The following is a 14,918-nucleotide window of genomic DNA, read 5'->3' as shown; positions in this document are numbered from 1 at the left end:
TTTATGTGTTTAAAAAACAAGAAGAAAACAATCAGAATATTGTACCTGGTGGGAAGTGCCCAATGTTAACATTACCTATATTGCCATTACCTATATTGTTATACAGTGCTGCAGAGGCCCTTCATGATGCAGAGGGTAACTGCAATGGCCCTATAGTATGTAGTGTTTAATAAACAGCTGTGATACTAAATTCTGCTGAGGTAAAATTAGTGCAGACCCGTATCATGATATACTGTATATCGTGGCCTGTGTATCATATCATGACATTGTTGCTGATACACAGCCCTAATATTTAGGTATGTATGTATGTATGTATGTATGTATGTATGCGACCACTTTTTCTATAAACAATCCAAGAACGATACTTTCATTTTTGGTACTCGCCATTACCGATCACCGATACGATACCTGTATTTACATTCATTGCATTTAAAATGTTTTCAAATATTGGCCATACCAAAAGAATGTGAATCATATTAGTTGGCTTAATTAGTTTAGCAAATAGATATTTCCTTCAGTTATTTTGTCTTTCATTTAATAGCACTGCGCATATATAGAGATTCTCCAGCAAGGCTCAAATCTAAGGTTTTTTTCTACTGGCCAGTAGGCCCAGTGGTTTAAATTTTTAGAGACCCAGTGAAATATCCAATGAAATGTCCAATGTAGACACTACTGCAAAAACTATTTGCATAACTGATATGAATTTAAAACATTATTGTGTGTATGTATTGGCATATACAATTATTCTGAACTGATCAAGCAAAAAACAACACTGGTATCTCAATCATTAGTCCTCAATTTTGCTGGAACGTCGTTAAGCTAGGTTAAGATGTTTTGAACTTCATCTAAAATGTCATGAAATATTAAGCCTCATTTTAGATTCTGTACCAGTGAGTCTGCACCTCACAGCAACTCTGCAAAGTCTTTAATGTGAAAGTTGATCCTTTCATGAATACCTAATATTCCTCTCCCTGATATCTCTGTTCATACTGTAAGCACTCTTGCCTATGATACAGTGTGCTGGGAAACAAAGCAGTGTGTCTATGTCAGAATGTTACTTGTATACCTTTTATATTGTATTAATATCTTAAATGAGACATAAATAAATGACGAGGAGAATATTTAGAAATATCATCAGAATATTAGAAATACATCATTTTTAATCAAAGTACTACATTTCAATTAACTCTTCAAATGGACACGTTGTACCAAGAGAGCTCATGTACTGGGTCGTGCACAACCTCACTGTCTCACGTTCCGTGGCATTACCAACTGAAGAAATCCCTGTGGGTTGAGCAGCCTGTCAGAGGGTTTGTGTTTTGTTTCTGTCTATGACAACTAATTAGGGATCTAAGTTGGTTGGTTTTAGCAGCCTTCAGGTTGTATGGGGAATTGGGAACCGCTATGAATGAATGTGAAATCTGACAGTTTTGCAAGTGTAGCGTATTTCCACTTCCAGCCACATGAGTATATTTAAAATACATGTGCATATTTGTACTACAATATAGTCTCTGGATCAAAATATTCAGTATTCCCTGTAATGGTGTGCATGGATGAATCATAAGGAGTATTCCCAGTATGCACTCTGTTTTAAAACCTGTTACGCTTTCTATTAAGGATGCATCCTAACTGATTTGGAATGCTTTACATTTGCAGCAACTCTGCATCATACAAATAGCAAGACTACAAAAAAGAGACTAATTTGGTGGCTAACAAAATTATACTCTTAGCATAAAAATACATACAGTAGTGCATGAATTATATTTTAGAATATATTCGCTGTCTCAGAGCAATTAGGAAGTTGACTCTCTTGTGAAGAATACCTGTGACGGTGGATTATAATTAGGTTGTTTCTTCTGTTTTTCTTTCCTTTTCTTGTTCTTTTGGTTTACATTATTATCCTAGAAGGCAGCAAAATTATGCTTTCTACCTTTTGGAACAGCCGTAGCATTGGGTTTGCGCCTAGGATTTCTTCAAGTGCTGCCTATGTTGGCAGCTTACTAGCTTTTGGAAAAGAGCCGCATTGTGAATCACATTGGATGCTCAGGACACAGAAGTTTATTATTATGTTACTGACCCTCTGCCTTCCTGATCTCATCGTCTCTTTCTAGATAAGTCAGTGTGAGCTTGATGCAGTGAATGTAATGTCCTTCCTAACATTTCGTAACTGAAATCCTAATATATATTTTTTGTCAAGTGATTTATGGCAGGATTATTTTCAGACTGAAGACCCAATAGCATTTAAACCAACTGTACACATGAAACATACTTTTTTTCAGGCAGACTCTGATATGGTTTGATGTGCGCACACCAAAAAACTTTAAAAGGTTTACCTTTGTACCCTAAAGGGTGCATATTAGTACCTTAAACGTACATACAGTGAGGAAAATAAGTATTTGAACACCCTGCTATTTTGCAAGTTCTCCCACTTGGAAATCATGGAGGGGTCTGAAATTGTCATCGTAGGTGCATGTCCACTGTGAGAGACATAATCTAAAAAAATAAAATCCAGAAATACTTATTTGCAGCTGTATCATACAAATAAATAGTTAAAAAATCATACATTGTGATTTCTGGATTTTTTTTTTCCGATTATGTCTCTCACAGTGGACATGCACCTACGATGACAATTTCAGACCCCTCCATGATTTCTAAGTGGGAGAACTTGCAAAATAGCAGGGTGTTCAAATACTTATTTTCCTCACTGTATATTAGTACCTAAAAGGTGCATATCAGTACCTAAATTGTACATATTATTACTTTTACCACCTCAGTAAAAGCTTTTATAGCTTTTTTTCTGAGAGTTCACTATAAGTTCATGAAACAAATGTCTTTCCACTGACCAAATGAACTAAAAGCTCTTGTGTGAAAACTCATAAACTCTGCTGGCTTCAACAGTAATAACATACAAGTTCATTTTATCATACATCCGTGTTAACTTGTTTTTTCATTATTTTTTCAGCCAGAAGACAACAACTAGATAAGACTGCATCTGATTTCTTTGCCTGTCTCTCCTTGGCTCTTTGCCTATGCTAGTCTGCATCATGACAGGAGCCCACTTTTCCCTCAGCTCTGTAATTGGAATGTGGGCTGGCAGTGTGTGAAGCAATGGGGTCTTGGAATTGGGTGGCAACAGTCAGCCCTGAAGAACCTGTCAGAATTTATAGAAAGGCAAGCCATGTACTCCACTTTATTCAGAGGAAACTCTGCATTTTAATAGCTGTAAGCGTTTCAGTAATTCAAGGTGGCGTCATTAGAGGCTTATTTATTCACTCTGGGGCTGAGAGACAGAAAATGCCTCCCCCATCAGCTGTGGCAGCTCCATCTCAGTGCCTCCCGCCGAGGAGAGGAGGAGGGAGAATTAGAGTTGAATGGGCAAACATGACAATCGTGCAACAGTTAATGAATTAAATGGAAAACAAAGCATCAGGTTGTCTTGAATGGGGCCTTGGGGTAGGGCTTTAGCATTGTCTTGTTTTTCTCTTGTCATCATTACCTTACCAATTGAACAGACATAGTGGAAATAAACAGGTTAAAAATAACTATGGCCAAAAGCATTGAGGGTGACAATCGGAATGGATTCATAGAAGTCAAATTGTGGTTAGACCTTGAGATTAAATAACACGTGCTTTCATTATGAATTTAGTGATAGTTAAAAGAGCATGCTGGGATAGGTTGTTGACCTTTACATCTGTTTATGCTGCCATTTCAGTGGAGTGCCGTGGCATGCCAGTCCTCTCGGCTTTTTTAAGCTACTTGAAAATACAGAGAGGTTTTCATTTCATCTGATAATATACTCTGTATTCACAGGTGGTACACACAAGACCAGTAATGAAAGTCAAAACTGTCTTGGGCTGTAATGAGAGATATTCCTTCAATGCATCAAATCCTCTAGACTTTTTCACTGGCAACTTAGAAGCTCAAAAAGCTCAATTGTTTCAACACAATTTTGCTATTATTGAATTGTAATAGTAAAGAAGTGTGTGTACATGGGGTGGGGGGGGGGGGGGCACAATAATAAAAGATTTCAAATCTGATGGTGCGCATTCACAGAGAAAGTTCTAGGATATATGGCAAGATGTTTCTTCGAACATGTTCAGCTTAAAGATCCTCAAAGGCCCCACATCTCATTTAAAGGGCCGGTACCTGACTCCTCAGGCATTGACTAATAGGGTCTTGATCCTGTTGAAGGCAGATATGATCAGTAGACGAATGCAACATTTTCCCTTTGTGCTATCAGTGATTGTGGACATTTGTCAACAGTGGGAGGAAGTTCAAGTAAACCTGCAGTGGAGAGCATGACCATCAGATCAGTGGAAACATTGGAATTTCAACCATCCATTTAGTACCAACAGATTACAAAAAACATGATAAGAAAGACTTAAGATGATCAAAGATCAAATTGTGTAGGAGTGAATGATGTTGCTGTTTGTTTGCAAGGTACAAATTCCTGAATGTTTGATTTCCTTTTGCTTGGAAGTAGCGGCATTTCATTGAAAACTTGAATGCCCGCTAATTATTTCAGTCCAGTATGTTTTAAAGGCTCTTATTTTGATTCTGTCAGTGTCTTGTTTTCTTCTAATTGATTTCCCCCAGATGAGTATAGCATAATTCATGAATATATATATATATATATTGCAGCTGGTTATACATGGATGCAGTGGGGAGGATAACTATTAAGTGACATGTACAATAAAATACAAATTAATTACAATTCAGTTTACTGTTTGAGAAGAACAAATAAATATCTCTCGAGAAAGTTCGGCCAATATACATGCATCTCCAGTAAATGCATGCGTTTAGAATATTATATTGGAGGTAGAGAGGGAAAGGATCAGAAGTTAAATGCTAAGCACTTCAAACAACCTGAATCATAGCCGGACCTCAAAAAAATGAACAAAGGGAATAGCTGATTTTGCAGACTCCTGACAATTTATTGCCTTTTTATGTAGGAAAGCAAAACCAGGAGGTTAGGCATTAATTCATGAACCCCTTGACAACTGACGTGTTTTTTAGAAAGAGTGAAGGCCGTGTGTGATGATAGGTGTAAGGGACTAAGGGTAAAGAAAGATTTACATCTAGACTTATTTTTTTAGTTATTCATCTGCCAGAAAACCATCGCTTTAATTTTTGCACCAAAATGTTACCTAAGATTCCATGAAGAATTCCAAATCAGATGTTTTATTGAACACATTAAATATTACATGTACGTATGTAATATAATGTGTATTTCCATCACAGGTTTAGTCTTAAATTTCATACAAGGTGGTATTAAAAAGATCTTAAAAGTCTTACATTTAACTTGTTTATGTCTGTAGACACCCTGTATTCGAAAATGCTTGACAATACCAATTCATTTCTTCTTTCTTATATTTTTGGGGGTCCAGTCATACAATTCTGAGAATTCTATAATTTTTTTGTCAGCATTGTTACTGTATACTTTTTCTGCCTTACAATGAAATATACTGAACAACATAAAAAATAAATAAACTGCACTGTAAAAAATCGATTACACTTTATTTTAAGGTGTCATTATTACAGTGTAATTATATATTTAAGTACTGAGTAATATTACGCAACTACATGTACTTACTATAGGGTTAGGGTAGGATTAGGATTTGGTTGAGGGTTAGTTGCATGTAATTATGCATAATTTACTGTTATTACAATGGTAAGTACGTGTAACATATGTAACAAGGACACTGTAAAATAAAGTGTTACCAAAAAATCTTCTTCATTGTATTAACAAATTTTTTTATTTCATTGAACTCAAAATTTTAAGGCAACCAGGTTACTTACTTTTTAAGTTAAACCAACAATATTTTTTTACAGTGTAGATAGTAGAAATAGGGAATAAATTAACCTGATGTTGCAATAGTTTTTAGTTTTATTTAACGTTTTATATTATCAATCTCTTGGCTCATGGACTATGAATATCCTTATTATTTATTTAAATCATATTACCCTTAGGCTTTATAATTGTGAAGTAATCCTAGGATTTTCACCCTGTCAGAATGAAACCATGGAAGATGATTTTCTGGTCTCCCAATGTCAATAATTATCAAAAACAAGTTGATATTCAAAATGAATGAGTGATCATGGATATATCAGGTGTAGTCTAATGTAAATGGTTGTATCTGATTTTCACAGAATTTGACACACATATAGAACATCTTTCTGAGTGTGAGGTCATATTCTGTGGTGGGACCCTTCCAAAACTAAATAGGCTTATCTATTCTAAACTATATGGCTACTTTTAGCCATCAACAATAATTACAATGTTAACAATGTCCAACAAAAAGATTAGAGCAGAACAGCTATTCTTTTAAATATGAATAACAGACCTATGACCTTGTTGGGATAAAGTGGTATTGTGTTTGGACCTCTATAATTGCTGCTTGCAGCTATATTGACTCTTGTTGTTGTTTATGCTTGACATTCTAGATCCAGGCATTTGGCATTGAGCTCATTTGCAGCTTTGTTTATCTAACTGTTTGTTTTGTTTCACAGTTCCTCCCAAAATCTATGACATTTCATCGGACATTACAGTAAACGAAGGCAGCAATGTTTCACTCATCTGCACAGCCAGTGGGAAACCAGAGCCCAAAATCTTTTGGAGACACATCACCCCATCAGGTGAGTTCAAAGCAGTTACTGTAAAATATGTCACAATAGGGCTTTTCACACTGCGCTTAACCCCAGGTTCTCGTCGTTGTAAACCTAGTTTCAGACTTCGTCATGTAGAAGCAAGATTAGCAGGGATAGCACCGCTTTTGTGGTGTTAACCCTGCATTGCGGTGTTAAACTATAGTGTGAAATGATGTAGTGTTAGAAAGGTACACCAGATGCTTAGCAACAGACAACGAATTGCGTCTCATATTCATGTGCTTTGAACAGTCTCGGAAACACAGCACGTTGAATAAACAGTCGTTTAAGCATTGGAGGAGAAAAATGTCAAATGGTGACAAGAAAATGTAACAACTGGAGTGAGGAAGACACTATTTCATTCTTGCCTTTATAGTTTGAAAAGCCCATTCAGGATAAACTTGGTAGTGCAGTCAGCAATATATGGATGCACAATGCTAGAGCCTGTATGTAAACATATCGTGTGTAGCATTCATCAAATCTGTGACACTGGCACTGCAAATGTGTAAATAAGGACGTTAACCTGGGGTTTAGGAATGTCCAGTGTGAAACGTCAATTTATGAATACCCAGGATTAATTGTTAACCCCGGGTAAATTATGAGCAGTGTGAAACGTGAAGCAAGATAACCGAGGATTACGTTTACCCAGGGTTTACAATGACCTAGGGTTAACTATTTAAGTGTGAAACACCCTAATATGTTAGACAGAATTTCACATCGTCTTAGAAATGAACAGAGTAGAACAGAACAGAGTAGAACAGAGTAGAAATGTCTGTCCCGGTTGTTCAATGTGGTGGAGTTTGAGGCTCAGAAGATTAAGGTGATGAAACTAACATGTTTCTGTTCTAAACCCTCCATAATTGAGTTTAGGAAAGGCTTTTAATCAATTATCGCTTCATTTATCAGTTGCTCTCACAAAGATGTCACTCTGCTGCAGCGTAAACAACATGTTGAGGAAGCATCAACCTCATCTTTACCTTTTATAGTTTGTATTCAGCTGTTAAAGCAGAAATTCTGGCACATTTTCAAAGCAAATTGAAAATTCAGTACAACAGCAGTATTTTTGAGTGGTTGTGAATTTTATTGAAGTCGGCTACACTTATCTTTGGACTGCCATATTCATTTCATTCTCCAGTGTATTTTGCGATTGAACTGCTTTTTGAGATTCTGATCAAAAGAATCATAAAACCCACTTCTTACCAAAGGTAGGATACTTCAAATTATAGAAACATAGAAATTCTGTCATAATTTACGCACCCTCAAGTTTTTCCAACCCTGTATTAATTTATTTCTTCTGTTGAACACAAAAGAAGATATTTTGAAGAATGTCAGTAACCAAACAGTTGATAGGCCCCATTGACTTCCATAGTATTTATTCCATATTATGGAAGTCAATAGGGCCCTGGGCCTGTTTGGTTACCGACATTCTTCAGAATATCTTCTTTTCTGTTCAGCAGAAGAAAGAAATTCATACAGGCTTGAAGCAACTTGAGGGTGAGTAAATGATGACAGAATTTTCATTTTTGGGTGAACTTTTACTTTTGATCAACAGATTCAGTCTGGGTGGGAAGAGAGGATGACAATAAGCGAGAGCCATTGAGAATAGAAACTTTTTAAAAATACTACTGCTTCTGCCACTGAAGGTTGTTATTTACTAAAAAGATTCATTTACAATATTTAAACGGCTCAAACAAATATGCATGAAACTGATGGTTGTACGAGGCTACAAAAATACCTGGAAAAGTGCTAAAGGCTCAGCCTTAAAGTAGACATTTTTCCTTTGAACAAGCCAACATTATGTTCAAACTGATATCAGTATCTACCATCAAGTATAACAGTATTTGATGCATATATGGCAGCACTGTAGTAATAGTGCAGAGCTGTAATCACTGTAGCTCATGGGCTGTGATTTCCAGTAGTTCTCGAATGACGCTGCAGGAGGCTGAACCTTCAACAGAGCCACTAGATTTAATTGTTGAAATACTCTAAATGCAGTTAGCCTCATTCGTTTTTGTGCGTGTGTCATCGGACCTTTGACTTCTGTGCCTCTAATTATTGCTTGGCATATAGTCTTTTCATTGATAAACCTAAGAGTTAATTACTCTTAAAGACCTTTTACTTATAACGATGAACAGCTTTCCATCTGATTCAAAGGTTTGGTCCACAAGAAGTATTTGTTATAAATGGTAGTTGACTGAGTGCATTATTATGCTCAATTATTCACAACGTTTGTAGATTTTAGACTAAAACGTACAATATGGATGTATTCACATCATCTAAAATATGAATGTATTTACATTTAGAAATGTTAGAATTTTACAGTGTGAATCGTTTTATATTATAAATATATTTGTATAGTTACGTTTTACTATGGTATAAATATTTTGATTAATGGAACATTTGAATAAAACACACAGAACAGAATGAAACTGTTATAACGAAAGATTACATAATGCATTCATTAAATGTGATGCTATTGAAAATTTTTTATTTAATGTCATTGATTAAATACAATAAAATCTACCTATTAATGCATGAATTCAAAGATTTTTTAAAGATTTGTCAATTTCTAAAGCTATTCATATTCAAAATGTGTATGTTTTAGATGCTGTAAATAACGTGCACTTCAGTTACTAAAACTAGAACCACACTACACGCAAACACTTTCAATCATGTTGGACTGACTTTCAAGTATGCAGCACACTCTCTCCAGCGCTGCAGATTTTGAATGATTACTGAAGAACTTTAAATGAGCACTTCCTTGTCTAAGCTTTAAATCATTTCAGTACTCAGGGCATTGAAAATTGCCTTATAGACATGATTTCAAATGCTGTATGCTAGATGATGAAAGTGAGCCCTATATAGGGGCATACTGAGGCTGCAGGGTGGCCTCATGCTCTTCGTACAGCCTGGCCCAGCATGCTTGATCCCAAACATGCTTTCATAAGCTTTTTCCATTGTGATTTAAGGCCTCGGGATATAGGAACTCTGACCTTTCAAATAGCTGACTATAACACTTCAGATTTTATTTTTTTTCTCATATGATAAGGCTACAGTGAAGCGTTCAATTGTCCTTTTGTCAATCCTTTGTTCGTGCCTCAGCCTCCAAAAATTGTCTTTACTCTGGTTTATTGTTTCCCGAACAATAGCTCTGTACTCGGCACTGACAGTCTGTCTAAACATCGCCAAATGGTTTCAATACAAAGACCAGCTCTTAAAAAGTGCTCGGACCGATATTCAGCAATTGTTTTGGGGCACTTTGGGACAATGAGGAGGCTATCAGGGTTAAAGTGAGATACGGGGAATGGAAAAGTGGAGGCGGTTCATGTGCATGTGCGTTTTGTGTGTGAGAGAGCCGGAGAGCGAGTATGTGTGGCGGTTGAATGATGGTTGATGGTTCATTGCTGACAACTCAATGAATGCCTGGGGGAAGACTCTCATAATGCAACATTTGGGCTGCCGCAGTGTTCTCTCACAGGTTAAGGGAAGGGATGTACAGAGAACTGCCACCTTAGCCCATAATGTATTCTTCACCAGCGCTCATCATATCAGCAGCAGGCAGACCTTAAGGAAATGTACTTTGTGCTCTCCATACAATGTGGGAAAGTGCTTACTGTGACTGCACTTAACACAGAGCAATGTGGAATCCTAGATTAACCTTGCTATGATTTGGCTAATTTGGCTGGAGTGACATTTCCCAGAGGCTATACGACGAGTCTCTCTTGAGCTTTTCAAATAACTCTCAACATGCACAGTTCGGCAATCGGCAGCCAGGCAAGATTGCGGACGATAAGGGGCAAGTTTACATTTGAATACGTTTCTGGCACATAATCAGTGTCCCTTGAGCCTTTAAAATGCTCCAGTGTGTGTGTTTTTTATGTAGTATAGCAAACAAGTTGGTTGATGCATCAAAGGTTGATTTCACAAAGGATCCATTCTTTATTAAATGTCACTAAACCTTGGTAATTTCCTCTTTTGGTGTAATCAGTAAGATAAATGATAGTTCATTGTGAAGTCTCTGTTAGGAAAAAGAAAATAAATCACTGAACTAAGGGAATTATGGAGTGAGTTAATCACTGATAATGATCCCTCTGGTTTTTACCTGGAGGAAGAAATATGGTAGGTTGTAGTCAATGTTTGTTCATTTTATAAGTTCGTCTCTTACCTGAGAACGGTTGTTTTAATAATGTGATGATTGTCACTGCTGTTATTGAGATCTATTGAGTATTTGAATGTACGTTAAGTGTACGACACATACATTTACTCGCGTTTCCATAGACACTGAAATGTACAATATTGATGTATTTACAGGACTAAAACGTAAATTATTTTCATATTACCAACTTTTTAATATTAAATGGTTAGTTCACCCAAAAATTATTATTTTTTGTCATAAATTACTCACCCTTATGTCGTTCCATACCCGTAAGACCTTTATTCATCTTCAGAACACGAATGAAGATATTTTTTATGAAATCTGAGAGCTTTCTGACCCCCCATAGACTGCAACGTTATAACCACTTGCAAAGCACGAAAAGGCAATAAAGACATTGTTAAAATAGTCCATTTGACTACAGTGATTCAAACGTAATGTTATGAAACGACTAGAATACTTTTTGTATATTTTTTTATTTTAGTTTAAATTTTAGTAATTTTGTGTCACATAACATTTATTTAGCTTAAGTTTATTTTATTTTAGTAATATTAGTACTTCAACTTAAGCTTATTTTCAGTTAGTTGCCAAGGCAACAGTTGTATTTTTTTTCATCTTATATTTTATTTTATTTCAGATTTATTTCAGTTAATGAAAACAATTTTAAATAGTTTAAGTTAACAATAACAGATGGATTTAGTTAATCTTTTAAACATTTTACATACCGAATACTTTCTTTGAAAAGCATGCATTATGTCCTGCTTGGCTTAAATAATTTGTGCTCGGTCAAAGACTGTTAGATGTCATGCTAAACAACATGTAGTTTTTATGGTAAAAGAAACAAACATTCCTTAAGTTTTGGGTGAGCAATCTCATACTATAATGTTTACTTCCTCTGATTGCCTATTTTTCTTTTCATCTTTGTACATTTGAATATGGGTTGTTTTTGCATGAATACATTTGATACAATTTATCCTATTTTACAGTCTTTGCCTCTATTCATTTGTAAATCATTGGGAGCCAAATAGCACCTTGCCAGCTCAGATACACGTCTTTGTCAGTTTCTTGATAACCCCAAAGCAAACTATTTTGTTCAATTTTTCAGTTTGTTACCTACTATACAGATGTAATTGTTTTCATGCAACACACAAATATTTATGCAAATTACACAAGGATTGAATAATTTGGTCTTGGAGCTCTTGTATTTCTATTGGTGTTGTACCAGCTAGTCAGAATAATGTTTTTTTTGTGTGAGGAGCAGTTCGAAATGTAAGTTTATGAGAGAAGTAATGTCTGATTTGTTAAAAAAAATCCTTGTTTTCAGTCAGATCCTTTCAGTGAATCAGTGATCTAGTTTACACAACTGATTTGAATGATTCTTTCTCGACTCAGACTGATTTTCAGTTAAATTAACTCCAACTTCATTTAACTTTAATAATTTTGTCTCAGCTGTTAACAGCTCACTGGACAATCAATGTCAAATATCAAATCAAATCAAATATCAATGACCTTATCCTTAACCCTAACCAACCTAAATATCTATCATATATTTGTCATAAAAACATTGTTTCCCATTAATTATTAAAATATTTATATATTAACTTCTCATAATAACATAAAAATGTTTTATGCCATTGCTTTGGCAAAGCATCTGCTAGACAATCAAATTGATCATAATGATTACGATATATAGAACATTTGGCAGTTGTTGTGTATGTTTATTCAGAGTTGGTGTCATCTCTTCACAAGTGTTGGGTCATCTGAAATCTTTGTAAGAGGCTGGATCCAAACTGGAGCTGGCATAATAGATGGGCATCCTGAGGTAGAAACAGAAAAGCAAATGGAAAATAATTAGCGTAGCTGCTGTACGTAACATTACAAGCAATAGATAGTCATGCACATTTGATCTGATATAACTGGAGTGCAAGGTAATGCGAATGCTTGGCTAAAGTAATTTGTCTTTAATCTAGATTTAAACTGGGTGTGTTTCTATTTCTATGTTCCGTAGCTCAGTGATGTTTCTGAGGTGGAACCAGGCTGTTTTTGTAACATATTAAATATGATTTGAATATGAAGTTGCTGTCTAATATAACACCCAGGTATTTAACTGTAGTGGATGAAGTAACAGTACATCCCAGATGCAAATTGTAATCTAAGAGATTGTGTGTACAGGTCCTTGGTCCAGTAAGTAATACCTCGGTCTTATCCGAATTTAGAAGAACATTACTGGTCATCCAATATTTTTATTCTGACACCTGAATGTGTTATTTTGAATCTTTAACACACATTGTCGACTTTGATCATTTAGGGATTTCATCTGGTGGTGATTAAATAAATGATTGAGAATCCTCGGCATAACAGTGGAAATTACCAAGGGGCAGCATGTTTATTGAAAATAGCAGAGGGCCAAAAACAGACCCTTGTGGCACTCTGAAATTTACTGATGTTAACTTGGATAATTCCCCATTTAAATAAACAAAATGGTAACCTAGGTAGGTACGATCTAAACCACCTTAATGCCTTTCCCTGAATAGAGTGTAATTTTGCAATCGATATACTATAGTGTTGAACGCAGCACTAAGATCAAGTAAAACTAGTATTGAGATGCAGCCTTGGTCAAAGGCTAGAAGCAAGTATTTTTTTATTTTAACAAGTGCAGTTTCTGTGCTATGATGGGTCTTAAATTCTGACTAAAATTGTTCATAGATATATATATATATATATATATATATATATATATATTTTTTTTTTAAGGAGGATCACAATTGAAGTGAAGAAGTGAAGAAATTGACTTTGAAATTTTCTTTGAAATAGACTTTGAAACATTCAAAACCTTTCTAAACGGCCAGAGGCCCACCATAGTTTCACAAAATCCTGTGGAAAACACTGCAGAGCAATCTTATGGCTAGTGCATGAACCATTTTAACATACTTGTTTTTATACCTTCTTTTGTGTCCTTTTTGGAACTTGAAAACTCTGATCCCTATTCATTTTAATTGTATGGAAAAGAGCGACAAACACACTATACAGGACATGTTTGGAACAATATGAGGGTGATTAAATGATGACAAAGTTTTCATGTTTGTCTGAACTATCCCTTTAAAGCTTTTTGATGTCAGATCTTGAATCACTTTGATGCTTTACGAAGCACTTGGTAAAAACACATCCCTCCCAAAGCCTCGCAATTCTCTCCTTGCTTTTTTTATTCTGTGTTTTTTTTTTTGCTGAGTCAAAGGCTCCTCTTCCGTATGCCAGTGCAGGATTTACCTCTCTGTGCCATGAGACAGATTCACCTCACTGTAAAGTAGGGTATAAATAGGTTTCACTGAGTAATATTACAATAAGGTTGGATCCTGGTCTGGGGAACCCTGGGAGGTTTTTAGTCCAATAGAAGCATGGCCGCCTCATGCTGTGCTTTATTTCCTCTCATTACTCAAGGACCTCAAGTCATATTTGTTATATTGGCACAGTTCTGATTTTCCTCACAGTATTTGACACCAATAATATTCCTCCCTGTGTGAATACGGCTCATTGGGGAGATGCATCCCACTGGATGTCTTGCCAACAAAGCAATTATGTGCCTTAAACCTTTTTTTTTTTTTTTTTTAGTTTTCTGGGTGCACTTGGGTTTCTTTTACTGTTGTTTGTACTGTACCTTTAAGCATTTAGCCATGAATTAGTACTTGGTTGTGAAAGAACTCTTCTGAAGGATTGTGCTTGTTTATTTTCTTATGTTCACAGCCAGGAAGTACGAAAGTGGGGAGTATTTAAATATCACAGGCATCACTCGGGATCAAGCAGGGGACTATGAGTGCGGCGCCGAAAACGACATTGCTTCACCTGACACTAAGACCGTGAGAGTCACAGTCAACTGTGAGTACCAAATTTTGTTTATGTTTGTGTACTGTCAGACAGTGTAGAATCACATGCACAATGACATTGAGTCTTTCCCCCCTCTCTTACTGGAGATACTTACTCGAGCTCTGTTCTGAAACCTAGTGAGGCTGTCAACTGTCTACTGCATCCTAACTGAAATGGGACATTGTAAGTGACCGATTTGGAAAGCTCTACATGAGCAGAAACTCCATGTATTATAAAACAGCAGAAATCTTGCAAAACA

At 35.9% G+C, this 14,918-nt stretch overlaps 1 protein-coding gene across 1 annotated transcript in view; it reads left to right on the top strand.

Moving 5' to 3' along the window:
• Positions 1–14,918, top strand: part of negr1 (neuronal growth regulator 1) — a 132,091-nt gene that overhangs the window by 32,945 nt on the left and 84,228 nt on the right. Inside the window, exons 3-4 of the mRNA XM_084129807.1 lie at positions 6,511–6,636; positions 14,540–14,671. Coding sequence (XP_083985933.1) covers positions 6,511–6,636; positions 14,540–14,671 — 258 coding nt within the window. The remainder of the gene's footprint in view (positions 1–6,510; positions 6,637–14,539; positions 14,672–14,918) is intronic.

This window comes from Abramis brama (genome assembly GCF_963993115.1).
Source record: "Abramis brama genome assembly, chromosome: 11".
NCBI classification, from domain to species: domain Eukaryota; kingdom Metazoa; phylum Chordata; class Actinopteri; order Cypriniformes; family Leuciscidae; genus Abramis; species Abramis brama.
This window is presented reverse-complemented; position numbering and strand designations above follow the sequence as displayed.